At 42.1% G+C, this 18,190-nt stretch overlaps 1 protein-coding gene across 1 annotated transcript in view; it reads left to right on the forward strand.

Moving 5' to 3' along the window:
• The window catches only part of glra1 (glycine receptor, alpha 1), a 100,330-nt gene extending 82,594 nt beyond the window's left edge, over nt 1-17,736 (forward strand). Inside the window, exon 11 of the mRNA XM_078261398.1 lies at nt 17,452-17,736. Within this exon, the coding sequence (XP_078117524.1) occupies nt 17,452-17,736 (285 nt within the window). The remainder of the gene's footprint in view (nt 1-17,451) is intronic.
• Nucleotides 17,737-18,190: the final 454 nt, after the last annotated feature.

An 18,190-nucleotide genomic window follows, 5' to 3' on the forward strand; every position in this document is an offset into this window, starting at 1 on the left:
ATAAACCTGCAGGACGCATAAATCAACTATAACACAGTTTGTTTGTTTGTTTCTTTGTTTGTTTTTCAAATTAGATTAAAACCAAATGGAAAATAGTGGTGTCAGTGTCAGACATTTTAGGTTTGGATGCTCTCTTAATTAAAGAAGGTCCTGCTAAGTTACAGCACACTCCAACACCTTTATTATATTTGGAAAGGCAGGTATTAGAGAAATAGTTTGACATTTTGGGAAATGCTTATCAGCTTCCTGCCAGACAGTTCATGAGAAGATTAACACCACTCTCATAACTGTCCAGTAAATATAAGGCTACAGCCAGCAGCTACCTAGCTTCGCTTAGCACAAAGACAGAACTGTTGCTTTAAATGCACTAAAAAAAGTAATTTAGATGACAATTTTACCTTGATTTGATTTATAGTTACTTAATCAGGAAGACAAAGACTCATAATAACAAATCAGATAACTCTGAACTTTGCAACTCATCAAAAACAAGATTAACTTTAAATATAAACTACTGGTGACGATACTTTAGTAAAACTAGTAATACTTCATTGTAAAAGCACATTCAAAATTTAGTTTTATGTGCAAAATGTACTTGAAATATTCAATGTAAAAATATGGTACACACTATATAGCATGGTCCTTTTATAGCATTGTATATTAACATGTAAGCAGTATTTTCTCACATGATTTTAATTACTTTATGGACCATTGTATAATAAAGTCTTATACTAAAAAATAGCTGGTAACTACAACCGTCAAACAAATGACTTTAAGTAAAAAGCACAATAGTTCCCTCTGAAAAGTAGTGCATTAGAAGTCAATAAAGTGACATGAAAGCAAAGTACAGGTACCTCAAACCTGTAGATAAGTACCGTACTTGCTTTCCACCAATGGTGCTCACACTACCTTGTCTCATCACAAACCTTGACAGCTACAAAACATTAAGCAGCTTTTCTGTTTGAAACTAAAAGGACTTCTAAGGAAACTCTGAAAACACAGAGAGATATTTGAGGTATTTGCATTTGAATTTGCTGAGAGAAATCGAGGAATCATTTGAAAGTGTACAACACTCCTCTCCTTTGGTCTTTTTTACTTTATTTCTATCACAATGAAAGATCTGAAGAGTAAAATTCATTCTTGAAAGTATGAGCACCCTCAATAAGATCATCACCATTAATCCCAGCTTCTCTGCTGTGAAATAAATCCAGCAATGGTGAAAGCCCACTGACACACCTTTACACAGGCCTTTAATTAGCCTCTCTGGCCAGTCCTTCTAATGTGAGTCTAATGGGATCCACGGACCTCCATTATGTCTCTGAGAGGGCTATCAGTCAGGTTCCAGCTCACCGCAGAGGAAAGCCATGCCGCTGGCCTGCAGCTCACATAAACCGCCCCACAGGGGCAGCTGTGGTGCCTCTGTCCACTGCCTACTTGCCTCTCTTTGTCCAAAAACAAAGGACCAGGTGGAGAGGAAGGCAGTGGAGGTACCACGACTGTGGTACACGACAACACGGTAGCAGGACATGTTCTATTGTCCAGTGAAACAAACGTTCCCGATTCAATTATATTATTATCATTGGACAGAGTCAGCACAGTACCCTAAGGAATTCATATTTGATTAAACGGCAATGCACAATTGACATCCAACGGCAACATTCATTGTCAATGCCAGAGGTAATGTGTCCTTGAAATGGGAAGTAGTGGTGTGGGGGTTGTGCTGGTGGATGGGTGTGTAATACATTCAGTGTTCGCGTCACGTTAAAGGCTTTCTGTGGATGTTTGCGTTTGTTTTCTTTTTCTAGACATAACCATAACCCTATGCCTAACCTTAACCATGTGTTTTAGCTGCCAAACACAAATTTAATTTTTACATTACAGTTAGTAATTTGGTAGACGCAAGCCGTGTTTAAAAAGAGGGACATTCCAAGCAACGGCAGATCAAGGAGAAGCCTCAACATTTAGCTCCATGTTCAAGTGCCGCAAGGCTGCAGGTGCTTTAGGTAATGTGTACATAGATAGCACAGAGAGAGAGAGAGAGAGAGATATATAATTAGGTGAGAAAGCTTCATTGCTTCGTCAGCATTTTTAATCTAACACACCTTTAACACCTCTAACAAGACTTTGTGGTGTGCAAGAACTTTGTAGTAATTTCACCAATATAGAAATTGTTTAAAAAATAGTTGCCATTGTATGTTAAAAAGGGTCATTAAATGTAATTTAATTGTCAAATGACATTCTTTTCTGGTGAAACGGCTGATAGAACTGATTTTTTTTAATACTCATATGAATTAAAAGGTCTAGAACAATGCCAGCAAAATGCACCAACATGAATAAAAGTTAGTCATAATGTTAGTCTTTAACAGCACAACACACCTTCAACAAGTAAGCATGGCGGCTTGACTTATTGCAGCAATCTGTCAGTGCGTTTACATGCAGTTTAAAAAAACGATTATATTCTGGTTAAGGCAATACCCCGATTTCTCAAAGGCCATGTACACACCTTACCCCAGTTAAAATCAGAGTTCTCATTACCCGGCTAACAGAGTTAGAGAACTCCTTCAGTAACCGGGTTATTCCTCCATGTATACACCTCAACCGGGCTATAATCAGTTTAAACAACTGCACATACTCCCCCCACTCTCCTGGAGTGGTTTTTGAACCGGACATAATCCGTCAGCGTGCTGTGAGTCGTACTCGTTGCAATGACACCATACAACAAAACCGTGTTACCCGAATCAGTGGGCCATCGGCATCAAAGAGCCTGCGGTTCGTCTGTTTTACTCCCCGCCGAGGCAGCAGCAGACATTGGGAGATGGCTAGGCAGATTGTCTGTCCCTGGGGCTGTCAACGCTGTCTCTGCAAAAAAAATTTAGGGACCGAGCAGCAGTGATGGTCAAATTAAGCTTTGCGAACCACTGTCTTTATTTTCTGAGCTCACTAGGAATTGCCATTCCTCTAACCTTTTTCGTTGAACAGAGAGCGCCATCTAGTGAGCTCAGAAAATAAAGACAGTGGTTCGCAAAGCTTCATTTGACCATTACTACCGAGCAGTCCCCGCTGCAGCTGTTGGCTAACGTTAATGTTAGTTAGCTAACGAAGTCAGCTTGCTAATTCCACCCAACACTTGTTACGGATAACGTTAAAATGAGCCAAACAAGTTGTCAGTCATCTGGCAGGAACACTGTGCTGCCCTATGCTGTGACAAGAATGTGTAAACGAAACATTACGTTTTTAAATTTTACTAATTTAGTGATCGGTCTGTGTAATTCTAAACTGTCTCTGGTGTAGATTCTTTATTTTGACATAGGTCAACCGGAAGAAAAAGCGTTACTCCGGTCTTTCTCCCCATTCTTCCCCGCTCATGTATACGGGGAGAACTGGCATAACCCGGTTATTCACTGCCCTGGTTACTGCTGTGCATGTAAACACACAATGTTAAACCTGGGCACAAAATGTGTTACTGCCAAACAGAGGCACTTATCCAGATGTTCATTGGTCCGTCAGCTACAGCCTGAAGAAGGGTTTAGTGCTGGACAAATGCAGGAGAATCAATGACTTTGATCAAAGTCTAGTCAATCAAGACATATGGGCTGATCCAAACTTATTTGCAAAACTTTGTTGCACTAGTAGTTTATGGAAAGTGCTTCAGAAATGTATTTTACTACAGCAATAACACACTCAACACCTGCACACTGCCATTACAATTACAACAGTGACACTCCTCAAGGGGATTATGTCTTATGTGTTGGATTATCAATACATGTGTGCTGTCTGAAAGGTTTCCCTCATCAAGGAAGGAAATTACAAGCAGCAAGAACCCTTAACAATCTGTCATGGCATTAGCAAGGACACACTGTAGTGTACACCACAGCTAGTCATGTTTTATGGGAATTACCAGCATGGTTAGCACACGTCTTCAATTTCGTATGCTAATTGTGTTAGGATGGTAGGAAGTATTGGATTAGAGCAATATTTCCCCAGGGGGATTTGTGTACTGTGATTATGGCCACAGCAGTGATGAATAGCTCTGAGGTGCAGCTGAGTACAGTTTGAAGTCTCTATAATCTGAGGGAAGAATGTCCTCGAGGGTTTTATGGCTTTTATGCAACTGTTAGATGCATGTGTGATGCTTTTGAAGTGTTCTTTGAAGCAGTGAGAGCACATATACTGTATATAAGAGTTGAAGGAAACTAAAAGGATGGCCAACTAGTTCTGTGATTTCTGGAAGCAATAGTCAAGTTTTTCAGGGAAGTGTCGGTGTCTAATCAATCTGATTCCTTGGCTGAAATGTGCTGCACTTTGGCTTGTATTTTCAGTGCTGGAGTTTAAGCTGTTGTTGCAGTGCAGGTAGCTGCAGCAGCAGCTGGAGCAGTCCCAGTTGTGCTGATTTCTGTGGTTTCCACTCTGATGCATTATTGATTCGTTAGTGACACTGATAGTCCGGAGAGGACAAGACAGAGAGAGAAACAGAGGGAGCAATCAGATTGAGGCTACCTGCTCCAGAAGTGTGTCTAATTAGAAAGACAGAGCGAGAGGGCATCAAATAAATGGATACCGCAGCCCTGTGAGAGGGAGGAGAGGAGGAGCCAGGTCTTTCAAACATCCAGGCGGAGTGACATCCCCCCCTGCTGGGGGAGAGAAACAACTGCAGAGTGATCAGATCAATAGCGCCACTCATCCTTGAAGGATAGGCCCGCCTGGCAGCAGCTCGCTTGTTTAACACAGACAAGCTCTCCAGACTGAAAAACAGAGAGCCCCTTTAGAAATCAAAGGGAAGTCAAACATTACTGCCTCTCGCCTCCTTTTCAATCACGACTGTCAGTGCGTCTTCAGGGCACCGAATGCAAATTAGTATTTTTAGATCAAGAAAGGCTTTCATTCAAATACATTATTTGTGAGGAATTATCTGTTCTGGAGTGCAATCACTTCTGTCAGAAGCATCAAAAATAACTCGCCTACATGAGAAATCCCATCCAGTATCATAGTAAAAAAAAAAAAAGGAAGAACATTTAGCCTCGAGGTAGAAAGCTTCTAAAGCCTGACGACTGTTCCACTTCTTCACCTCAACAACATGAGGACAGAAACAAGAGCGACCGTGGAGCCTTGAAATGCTTCCTCCCCTGCAGCTGGCTCTGTTTTTGGCACACTCGGCCTTCTGGGAAAAAAGATGTATATTTGAGAAGTGGCCCTGAGGGACGTGACCCCCCCCCTTCCTGCGACTGTACACGCCTTCCCGCTGTTTAAGAATTTCAGAGCCTTATTATGGGCACCGACTTCCTGATTGATCGGCTATAATCAGCTCGTTAGCTGTGATTTGGAGTTTTTCGGCGGGGGGAATCTACATGCTGGTTTGCTCTAAACGCCTTGCTCTCAAAGGCATATGAGAGAGCGCAGGGATTAAGGAGCGATCAGGCTCCCCAGGCCGAACTCAACCTCCTGATTGACAAGTGATGTCCTGATTAGAAGAAGAGGGCCTTAATCTACAGAGTGAAAGCCCTTGTTGTTTTCATCCAGCATGTATTCTGATGACACTTATGTCCTGAATAGAACTCAATGGAGCCAAATTACCATATTACCTCGCAGTTCTTTTCGTTATTTATGTGGTTGTCTGTTGGCTGAGGAAATGCGTTGACCTCTTGCCTTTATTATGTTCTTAAATGCCACTGGATTAGTTAAAACATGAATTCTCACCAGGCTCTCCGTGTTTTTACAACACTCTAAAGAACTGACCTTTTGCACTCAAGCACTTACTGATACTGTAACTTCAGTTCATTTCCACTTGCTGTTGAATGAACATCAAGTGGAAATGCAGTGACAAACTATCACTTTATAGAAAACAGAACTGTATTAAACTGTCCCCCGGTGGGGACAAAATGTAAAACCCCCCTCAAAGTGATCAATGCTACTTCACCAAGAGACCATTATATACCTCAAATAGAAGTATTTTAAACTAAGTAAAGGGCTGTAACGCAAACAGTCTATAGTGCGATAGAACTATAAAATTCGAGCAGCAGTTGCTGGTTGTATTTAGCTGCTACAGAGCTCCGGGACGCCGGCTACCAGCGGCAGATGTTTAGCCGCCAATAAGTGACTGCGAGCCGGCTACAGACACAGGGACCATGGTGGTAGAGTTCAGCCAGAAAACATGAGCGTCCTGCAGCGCTGACAGTCAAGTTTAGGCACCAAAACGACTACAGTTTAGGTAAAAGATTGTGCTTTGGGTAAAAACACTCCCGAGGAACGAGCGAGCGTTTCCTGGGTGAAAGTCTTTTGTTTTCACCGCATAGTGCAATGAAAGCGCTGTGTTGAAACCACGTTGTGCTAATTTCTCTGCTTTCATCACAAATCACACCCTGTGTATTTCTATAGAACGGATTAATAAACCCAATCCCAGTGTTTGTTTACAATGCCTTCCAGGGTAGAAAACTCCTGTGTCCTGTACAATTAAATGGCGCTGAGCAAACAGGGATGAGGAACAACTGGATACACTCTCATCTCGTTCATCTAAAATGCTTGTTTGATGCTTCCGTACGTCCACACTATCACTAACGTTTGGTTGGAGACCTAATTCACCTGTTGGGCCACAGACTGAAGAAAATGACACCACCTATGTCTGACCAGCAGTGAGATGTCACCGTTCGTAACACTTTGATTTGATCAAAGATGCTAGCAAAGCCCCATAGTATTTACATTACATTACATGTCATTTAGCTGACGCTTTCATCCAAAGCGACTTACAATTAAGTGCGTTTAAGTACATTAGCTTTAAATAGGTAACGCTACAAAGAGCCATATCAAAGTGCAGCATCAAGATATATATATATATATATATATATTTTTTTTTTTTTTTTTTTTTTTTCCCCATTCTTTATCCAAGGTGTAGTCGGAAGAGATGTGTTTTTAGCCTTCGGCGGAAGATGCACAGGTTTTCGGCCATCCAAAAGGTACATAAAAAATAATGTCTGACATGTTCCTTCATTATGAACACACACACACACACACACACACACACACTGTAGTTTATTTTGACTTTATCCCACACACAGTCACAAATACTCCCTAGAGCACCAAATGTGGATTAATCCACAGCTGAAAGTAGTCCCCAACAAATATCCTCCTGTTTGAGTAGCATTTGATTAAATTTACAGTGACCAGCTGTTTTAGGAAATTACTAAGCCTTTATTGAAAATTAAGCTAAATATATGTGGGCTTTATGTCAATGAAAAGACCAAAATATTTGAACAATGTGGTTTTAGTCGTTTTATGGGATTTGTTGACAGTAACAAACATATATAATATCACCAGGCTTATCCTTTAAATTGAATTTAAGATTATTTTAATGTGAAATTACACCGTGTTTCTGTGGAGGGCTAGTATGAAAACTGTTTTCATTGTGCCCATCTGACATTAAAAGGCTAAATTGAACCCTTCATTAAGATGAAGTCAACCCTAACTGACATTTAAACATCAGATTTAATGCATAAGAAGCAAAAGGTGCCGTGGCTTCACTGGAATGTTATTCAGATCAAATGCTGAAACTGAAAGAGAATGTAAGGAGAGAGAGAGAGAGAGAGAGAGAGAGAGAGAGAGAGAGAGAGAGAGAGAGAAAGGAACGGTGCAGCAGATCATGTGGATAATCATTCCAGGTCAGCGGCTTGATGAGCGAAAGACATTAACACACCATGCTTTAATGCAACCAGGGACTCCAGTACAAACAAATGGAGGAGAGAGAGAAAAGCAGGGGTGGATGGCTGGATCACTGGATGGAGAATCAAAGACAACATTGACAATGTATTTAAATTGCATAAAAAAATGATGAACAAATAGACCCTGCCCGTACTTCCAAAAAATATTTCTGTAGAGTATATGCAGAATCTCTGCTGGGAGTCACTGGGACCCTGGGAACTTTGGCTCGGCACTAAAACCTATGACTCGTTATAAATACAGTATTATCAGGACCTTTGTTCCACTAACCTCAACCGGACACTACATTCACCAGAGAGTGTTTCACAACAATCTGTCTGAAAAGCTGATTACTTGTATTTGCTGTCCATATTTGAAGATAAACAGGTTTATCTACTGTAATGCACCTTTTCACTTTAATGAGGTTTTGGTTTCGATCTTGGCTTTCTCTTATACGCTCAGGAAATGTTACAGCACTACCGAGCAAAATGGATGATTCGTCTGACCTTTGAACGCGTTTTTCTTACCACACTAAGAAACACCTACGTTTTAAGTGTGCAGTTACAGTTGATTTGCTTCTCCCATCAGGCCAAATAGCCTCCTCTGTCCTCTTCACTGGATGACTAGGCACACATGTGTGTCACAGATAAAATCTAATTTAGACTGGGTTGGAAAATCCAATTTTAGACACATTCTCGGGCATATAGTCCAACCCAGCTGATGGCAGGCTTAGGGAGTAATGGAATAAAAAGTAAGGTTTACAATTATGACAAACATTTAAATCAAAAAGTAACGGAAAATAATCAAGTACCGTTACTTCAATATTGTAAAACTTTGATTAGGTTACTTACTACATTCTTTACCAGGTACAGTAATTAGTAATTGTACAGGAACCCTCCCAACCCTGACTCTAACCCATCACAAATTAAAATAAAATGAACATTTACACATAATACTATAAGCAGCTCCGGCTAAAATATTAGTATCTGTTTTTTGAAATATCTTTATAAGCAGAACCGCAGACTAATCTACTCAAACATTCCTCTCAGCTCCCCAGAATCCACTCACAGCTGACAGATTGATACTGAAACGTTCCTAAAAAGCCTCAAATGGCCCTAAACGAGGAGCGATGCAGAGGGGAGAACATGGAGGGGGAAAGGGCGGAGGACGGCGTGAAATGAATCCACCAGAAAATGGATCAGCAAAAGGCAAATTTATAATGTTTTCTTCCCCTCCTCTCGGCTGGAATTGCTTCTGGCGGGGAAATCATGAAGCAAAACGCAAGCCGAGGAATTCCTCCTCCGGCCTCGCTCAGGAGAGACTGATGCCGCCGTTAGTTGGGGCTGACACCTTTCCGAATCGTGTTTTATGCAAATGTGGGTCTCTAAAACAAGTATCCAAGGGTAATATTTGCAGAGGAGATGGCGGAGGATAGCAGGCCTGATGCAGTTTGCTTTCTGCTTCCTGCTAATCTGCTCGATTAATCACATCAGCAGAGGCAGAGATATAAATGCTTCAATCGGGAGAGGGAAGCATGATGGATGAATGAGCTAAGGGGTCTTCTTGCTCTCTGTCTTCTCTCCCTTCCATCTCTTTTCCTCCCTCCATCACTCGGGTTCCTTTTTACAGACGATTTTTCTCAACATCTTTTCGGTCCTTTTTTTTTTTTTTTTAACCATATTTCTCTTGCATCACCTTTTTATTTCATGCTTCCTATCTCGTTTCCATTCTCTTCTGTTGTCTTTATCTCTGCCTCTTACTTTCTCTTTTTATCAGGATATTCAGCTTTGTCTTTCCCTTCTCTTCCCATCTCTCTCATGGGCGTCAGTTTGGGTTGAAATGTGCTGCGGTACAATGACGCATTCATTTATTTATTTTTTCTCTCTTTCGCGCATGGTCGTGTTTTGAAAGACGCTGTCCTGTAGCTTACTAATGTAAATGAATAAAAATGTATACAAAAATGTGATGATGTCCGACACGTGTTATGAAGCAGAAAGCCGTTAGTTTTCAAAAAGCATTAGACATATGACCCACTATGTTCTGCTTCATGTAGGCCTATCCATGTACCATATTGACAATGTGACATGACGTGACATCAGACTCAGAGAACACTTCTAGGGTACTTTTGGGACACTGAATAACTGTGGAAAGAGTTGCTTCAAATCCTCTTGAATGGATGGAATGATTCCTAAAGATCAGGGGAAGTTTCAATTCAACTCCGAAAAAAGCATTTCAAAACGGAATCTGACAATCCCTTGAGAAAGACAAACACAAAGCAAAAGTCCCGGGCTCCTTGGAGATGTGTAGGAAAAAAAAGTTTATCCGAGGTTAGAGTGCAAGTGAGCGGGGGTTGAGTGGGAGGTTTTCAAAAAAAGTGGTGGGTACAAAATGACTCATGACGAAATCTGATAGGTACGCGTACCCACCGTCCCCACCGAAATCGACGCCTATGATCTCTCTACTTGACTTCCTGTCTTCTTCCATTTTTCCATCCTGTCTCTCGCCCAATTTCCTTTTTCTCCTCTTTTCCCTCAATTATTCCAGGGGCTTTATCAAAACAGCCTGTTCTCATAAACCATTCGTTCAAAAAGCTACGAAAAGTTAAGCACTGTAATTCGTAAGCATTTTTTTCTTTTTTTTGCCGTATTCACTACATTGACGGCCGCTGTATGAGAACGCGGCTGGCCGCGAAGGGAGGAGGTCGGGGGAGGATTGGTGGGCGTTAAGATACAGGACTTTCAAGCTAGAGAGCGGAGGGAAAACTAAAGCCTTTCACCCAGGAAATGTGTGTTCTTTAGGAGTGTTTTAATCCAAACCACAATCTTTTTCCTAATCTTAACTGGTCGTTTTGGTGCCTAATCTTAACTTTCGCCGCGGCAAAACGCTAATATTTTGTGGACTTAATGTAACCGTAATGTCCGCCGAAACGACCGGCAGTTCTCGATGCTTTGTACCCTGCTCATAGTCACCTATTTTCGGGTAACTGAACCAACAACTACCGCTGATACAGCGGAGGTCTGTAGCCGGCGTCATGAAGCTCTGTAGCGGCTTAAACAGCTAGCCACTGCCGCTCGGCGTCATGGAGCTCGTAGCCAGCCGGCATCATGTGACCACCCACCATCACATGACCAGCACCTAATTTTGTAGGATATTATACGCTTTGGTGACCATACATTTTTCGACGATATCACATTGAATGAGAATGCGTTGATCAAAAAGGCCCTTTTATAAAGCGTCATGGATAAACCGCAACGAAATGCAAAAAAAAAAATGCTGTAATTGTTGCAGTACTGATATTTACCTGATGGAAATTTAAGACAATTCCTTCAGTTATTTTGACACATTTTCACACGCCAAAAGGGCTGAGCCAGTTTGAATTTGTCCTGGAAGTACAAGCCCTGCATTTGTGAAGAGCTACTCAGCCGTGCCCATTATGGCAAGAAGATGAATTGTGTGTCAGTGACAGGGCAGAGACCACCCCCGACCCACTGACACAGAGCTCTGTAGCCGAGGCCAAGGCTGTCGCCCCGATGTCATGAGCAGCTCCACCAAGCTCAGATCACTTTGAAGACATGTGAAACATCTGTAAAATGTTCAATTAATTTGTTTTCATGTTCATGTCATAGCTTCGGTAAGACGTCACTAAAGCGACTTTTGGGTGTGTAGCCTAATTACGTCTTTTCACAGTCCTATACTTCACTACACACTACAGTTTTACTACAAACACATGTACTTTCTGGACTCGCAAAATGATCTTTTAAATTGACAAAAAAACGTGTGATATTCATGTTTCAACTAAAACAGCATCAGAAAGATCTTTCACCGTAAACTACCATACGTATTTTGTCTGAAATAAGGTCCCATGGTGGTCCGCCGGAAAGGGAGGGACTTCATCTCTCTATTGTTGTGACGTTGCCATGTAGCTGTTGCCACCTGAATCCTATCACCGGTGAAAACAGAATGAATCTGTGTGTGCGTGTGTGTGTGTGTGTGTGTGTGTGTGTGTGTGTGTGTGTGTGTGTGTGTGTGTGTGTGTGTGTGTGTGTGTGTGTGTGTGTGTGTGTGTGTGTGTGCACTCTTGTTTAACTATATTCGTGAGGTCCAAAAACCGGGAGTCCAGTATTCTTGTGGGGTCCTGACAGCTTTGTGGGGCCAAAATGCTGGACCCCACAAGTTTAAAGGGCTGTTTGAGGGTTAAGACTTGGTTTTAGGATTAGGGTTAGAATGAGGTTCTGGTTAGGGTGAGGGTAAGGGTTAAGGTTAGGCATTTAGTTGTGATGGTTAAGGTTAGGGTAAGGGGCTAGGGAATGCATTATGTCAATGACGGGTCCCCACAAAGATAGTGCCACACCTGTGTGTGTGTGTGTGTGTGTGTGTGTGTGTGTGTGTGTGTGTTTTGTGTGTGTGTGTGTGTGTGTTTTGTGTGTGTTTCATATTCAATGACCTGCGAGTTAATCACTGTTGAAAATCGCGCTCCGTGCAAAAAGGGCTGTGAGGTTTGTAAATGCAGAGGGAGGGCGGGGGGAGAATGATGGAGAGAGGTCGGAGGAGAGAAGAAGAACAACAACGAAAGAAAGGAGGGAAAGAGGAGTAAGCTGCATCCTAAAGCAAAGCCATAAATTGCCTCCTGTGTCTAACCCAAAGGGCAAAAGCTCCATTCCCCCAACTGCTTATCTCCTCTGTCCTTCCCTCCACCCACCCATCCATCCATCCATCCATCCACCCATCCATCCATCCATCTACAGTATGAACTGTACAAGCCCAGTCCTTGATGCTTTAGATAGGGTATCTAATTAGGCATGAATGTAATGAATCACCCGGGCCATCCAATGGAGGAGATTTAGTTGCAGTCGGGGGGGCTTCTGACTGAAACAGTGTCTCAGTAGAGCTGCAAAATATGAATCAATTAGTAACTATTAAGTAAATCGCCAACTATTGTGATAATCAATGAATCTGTTTGAGTCATTTTCTTATATATAAAAAAAAAAGTCTAAATACTATAATTCCAGCTTGTTAAATGTGAATATGTTCTAGTTTCTTCACTCCTTTTAACATTAAACTGAATATCTTTGAGTTGTGGACAAAACAAGACATTTGAGGATGTCACCTTGGACATTAATTGACATTTTTCACCATGTTGTGACATTTCAAGACCAAACAACTAATCGATTAATCGAGAAAAGAATGGACGGATTAATCGACGATGAAAATAGTCGTTAGTTGCAGCCCTATCTGTCAGGCTGCAGGGCTTCCTCCTTCCTCCCTTATCGTTCTCTCTTTTCCTCATCACGTCTTCTCCTCCCTCCATCGCCCTCCTTCATTGCGCCTCCTCCTCACGTCTCTCCGCCCTCCACATTAATCACATGGCAGGGAGAATAAAGCAGAGCATCTGTAATAGTTTAGCAGCGTCACCGAAGGACGGCCAGAGGTCGGCTAGCATCGTGGCTAATGTGTAAGACACCCGGCGTGCGTGTGCGTGTGTGTGTGTGTGTGTGTATTAACAGTAATAGATGGCTTGGTGTGGATGCAAGGACAGAACGAGGACATGGGGCGCTAAAAATGGATCGCTAACTGGTGGTCTGAAACATACACATATCTATAGGTACACACACTGACATGCGTGCATACACACACACGCGCACAGACACACACACACAAACAGACACAGACACACAGAACCACACACACACACACACACACACACACACACACGTATGAATGCTACACATACAGCACACACACATTTCCCCTCTGTTCTCGCTTTTGCCTCATTTAATCAGATTTTAAGGGGCATATTCAAACTCTTTTCTGCCTTATTCAACCTTATATTTGTTTATTTACTATTTATTTTGCCCATCGTTCCCGCTGCTGGAAACTAGACGCTGTTGTAACAAAACAGAGCTGAGCCACCTTGTTTTTTTACTGGCTGGTTGATTTGGTGTTGCTGCAGAGGTTTTGTGTCGGGCGTTAACTTTCCTAGCTGCCAACAGTTCCTCCTGCTTTAAGGCTGCGTTCCTGCTTGTTTTGTGATCACAAAATGCCCCTCTTTTGTTACCCAGAATGCACTGGAAAGATTCCCTGCTGATAGGGTTTCCCGCAGCGGCCCCCAGGGAACACAAGTCGCATTCATGCATGGATTTTTTCGACATCGACTTTTATCAAAAATGTGAATCCAAACAAAGATGACTCCTTGTCATTGGAGGGCTTTCTGTCTGCTAATTTTTAATTTCATGGCTTTTGTTTTAACTTTGTAGGGCATTTTGAAACGCCTGTTATTTCCCTAGTTTGGTTTCCACGCACGCACACACACACACACACACACACACACACACACACCTTTAGTCTCTTAGCACATCGCAGTGTTTATGTTGGTCTCTGAACCAGATAAGGAAGTCATTGTGTCTCCTGTAATGAAAAGGCAGGGTGACAGAGCAGATAGGATTTTCAATATCTCACCGTGCTCGGGTGGAAACGGCACGCACGCGCCATAACCTTGACTACAGCGCTTGTCAATCAATTCAATCTATTCACAACCGCCCCGACTCACCCCTCTCGATCTTCCATGACGGGCGAGATAAACACGCTCGCCATTCAGCTGCATCTCGTATTGATGACTTTTACACAGGCGAGATACGAGCTGCGTGATCAATGTTCAGCTCATGATTTATGAATCCACCGTTTGGAGCACTTTCTGTGTGGAAGGTAAAAGTTGTCCTCTTGTCTGCACACTGCTCCTGGTGCTCCACACTGCAAATACGAGCAAGTTAGGTTAGTCGGAGACTCGAAATTGCCTGTAGGTGTAAACCACAATGGTTGTCATGAACAGGAAAAGCAGGTATAGATAAAGGATGGATGGATGGATGGAAAATCAATAATATTTACTCATAAACCCCCCCCCCACACACACACACACACACACACACCCCTAGTCACTACACTTTGCATTGATCTTTTTTTTTACAGCTATTTGTATGAATTTTTTTCTGTATTTCTTGTTTATTTCATATTAATGTTTACAGGTTGTCTTGATTGCTAAGACACATTTCTTGAAACCCTCGCCCATTTTTTTCAAAAAACCCAAAACCAAATTCTCAAACAATATTCATAAAACACCTGACTCTGCTGGCAAAATCAAACGATGCTTTCAGATCATACACACAGCCAGTCAATAACTAAACACGACAGAGCATTCATTAGACATTACCCTCAAACATTCTAGAAAACTAGAAAGTAGTTACAGTTTATTTCATATAGTAAACACATTTAGCAATAAAATGAATGTCACAACTTGTACAGTGAATATCTTGCACACTGCAAGTAGTGCAGGTAATACAATATTGAATGTGCGTATCTTTAGCTGAGGCACCTGTAGAACAATACAGTAGTCTAACTGCAACAGGCCAAAGAACAAAGAAAAGAAAATGTAAAGCACATGACAGTACACTAAAAAATATTGTGAAACCGCAAAATGAAAGTCAATAAAAGATGTGTTCTGCCTCAGCATCACGTCTGTGCACTCTGAACTGGCTTATAGCCTCTACAATTGGTTTGATCACCTCAGTAGAAACGTGTGTGGACAATTTCAGGTGGTGATGGCGCAGGGGATATGTCACATGCCTTTGGTGTGGGAGATCTGGGTTCAATTCCCGCTGAGCTACATCAACCAATGTGTCCCTGAGCAAGACATGTAATCTCCAGAGGCATGTGGCCTCTGACATATATAGCAATTGTAAGTCCCTTTGGATAAAAGCGTCAGCTAAATGACATGTAATGTTGAATCGTCGTATGTAAACGATGACAACTGTGTTGTGTTTAACTTTTGCTGCCCGCCTTCACCATTTTGCAACACAAGTCCATCCCAGTGTGAAAGATGTTTTAGCGAGTGAGAATGTGTTAGGCCACTGAGCATTTGGTTCAGAGAATGGGATTTAGTATTTTAACTATTCAGAAAACTTGTAATATGTTCGTTTATGTACGCACCAGTCGCCAAGGCAGATTCCTCGTAAGTGTAACTTACTGTGGCAATAAAACTTTTTTTTTGTGATTTCTGATGTCAACCTTTTCCATCCCTCCTCTGAATCCTAGAAGGGATGACTAACCATGAAGAAGTCAAATCAGCTCAATGCTCTTCCATGACGTGTGGACAAATACCAATCAATCAGCCACAACTGACCATTGGAAAACTGTGCTCTCTGTTGGGACAGCAGCGCCGTTCTGTACATGTCGTGATGCAAACGTTTATGTACTGCTCTGACACACAGCAAAAGTCACATCATAAAGCAGCTTTTTTTTCTGAACAGAAATGAACATAGGACATATCTTACATACTTTGACATTCATTAAATACTACTTATGTATATCCTTTTCTAATGAAATTAACAAGGTATCCACATTTTTGTCACTATATTGTTTAATCACTGATGTGTTTTCTCCAGAATTCAAATTGTGGTTTGCTTGTAATTAGAAAATGTGGTTACACTTTACTTGAAGGTATCTACATAAGAGTGACATGACACTGTCATGAACGTGTCATAAACATTATAAACAAGTCATAAATGTTTATGACATACTTCTTTTAGTAAGTGACATTCGCTTTTTGTCATGACAAGTTATGGTTAGGTTAAGGTTAAAATGCAACGCCCGGGATGGGTTAGAGTCATTGACTGTAAATATTAATGGACAACGCATCCGGTTCGCTGAGAGTGTCTTAAACCTGCATTCTATCTGAATTCCAGCAGGTGGAGACACATGCGGTTGCAAAAGGTCGGTTTCCGTAGATGTCTATGAGAAAGTGACCCACTTCTCACTTGATTTATTACCTCAGTAAACATTTTTCATAATGAGTTTATGGTCTCAATCGCTAGTTTTAAGTCATCTGCAACACAGAATGATGTTAATTTTTTGAATTATGGTCTCGTTGATTTTTAATATCGGTGATAAAGCAGGTGTTTTAGGGCGTGGCTATGATGTGATTGCCAGTGATAGTGTGTAACGTAGAGTGTAAGCAGCTCCTCCCTCTCACTCCTCCTCTCGTCTAAAATCGTCACATCCGCAGCCAGGATGGCTGCGCCCTCGTAACCGGCGACCTCGGCGACTCACAGCAGATCTCCACAAACCAATGGGTGACGTCACGCATGCTCTGTCCATTAATATTTACAGTCTATGGTTAGGGTTAGGGTTCATGTGTCATGACTGTGTCATGACAGTGTCATGTCACTCTATTGTAGGTACCTTCAAGTAAAGTGTTACCAAAAAGTCTTGTGATGCAACAGGAAGGCTGAGTTAAAAGACCAAACACTGGTGTTTTAAGTCTTTCAGTGGTTGACCATTGAATCGATACATCGATCCGCATCAATGTATTGTGTTGCAGTGACAGACATATTAGAGACTGGAAAACAGGGAATGTTACCACAGTAATTTAACCTACGATATCTAGTTTAATTCAGACACAAACATGCTTTATGAAACGTTTTGCTTTCTCACTTTTCATCCTCACTTTGTGTCATCTGGGATATTTTCATGTCTGAATTAACTGAACTGAAATTGAACTGACACACACACACACACACACACACACACACACACACACACACACATCCAACAGTTACATGTACTCACCTCTAACACCCTCACACCTACACTTACACTTACACTTACACACACACACACACACACACACACACACACACACACACACACACACACACACCTCCAATAGTAACATCTTTCTCTGGTTCCTAACAGCCTGAGTCTTGGCCTGTGTTGCAGGAGGATGAGACAGGTGAGGGGCGCTTCAGCTTCCCCGGCTACGGCATGGGCCCCGCCTGCCTGCAGGCCAAAGACGGCATGGCCATCAAGGGCAACAACAACAACGCGCCGGCCTCGGCCGCGCCCGAGAAGACCATCGAGGAGATGAAGAAGCTGTTCATCGGCCGGGCCAAACGCATTGACACGGTGTCTCGCGTGGCCTTCCCGCTCGTCTTCCTCATTTTTAACATTTTCTACTGGATCATTTACAAGATCATCCGCAGCGAGGACATCCACAAGCAGTAGTGGAGAGGCGGAGGAGGAGGGCGAGAACAGTGCGAAGAGGAGAATGCAGAGAAACAAAACGAGTGTAGGAAACAGCGAGAGATGACTTCAATAGAAGATTATTATTGCCCCTTTTTTCACGCCAACCACGCCTCCTTTCCTTGTCTTCTTCCTTCATCCTCTTCCTCGTTTGGTCGAGGATAAGTCGCTTTTTGTGGCAGTCGCCTTCCTCAACCCTACCTGACACCTACTAGACATTATTTGAGATGTTTCTTGCTTTCTTTTCCCCTTATTCTCTTCTCCTGCCCCAAAATCCCAACTCATTCCGGCTATTTACACCTCCTGAATAATCCGGACCAGTGCAATAGCAATGCAGTAAAATGCATGATATATGAATGTGGCAATATATTACTGAAAAGATGAAAATTTTTCAATTAAACACAGACTTTTGTGAGGCACACCCGACAAACTGTGT

The sequence above is a fragment of the Sander vitreus genome, chromosome 10, assembly GCF_031162955.1.
Source record: "Sander vitreus isolate 19-12246 chromosome 10, sanVit1, whole genome shotgun sequence".
Lineage (NCBI taxonomy): Eukaryota > Metazoa > Chordata > Actinopteri > Perciformes > Percidae > Sander > Sander vitreus.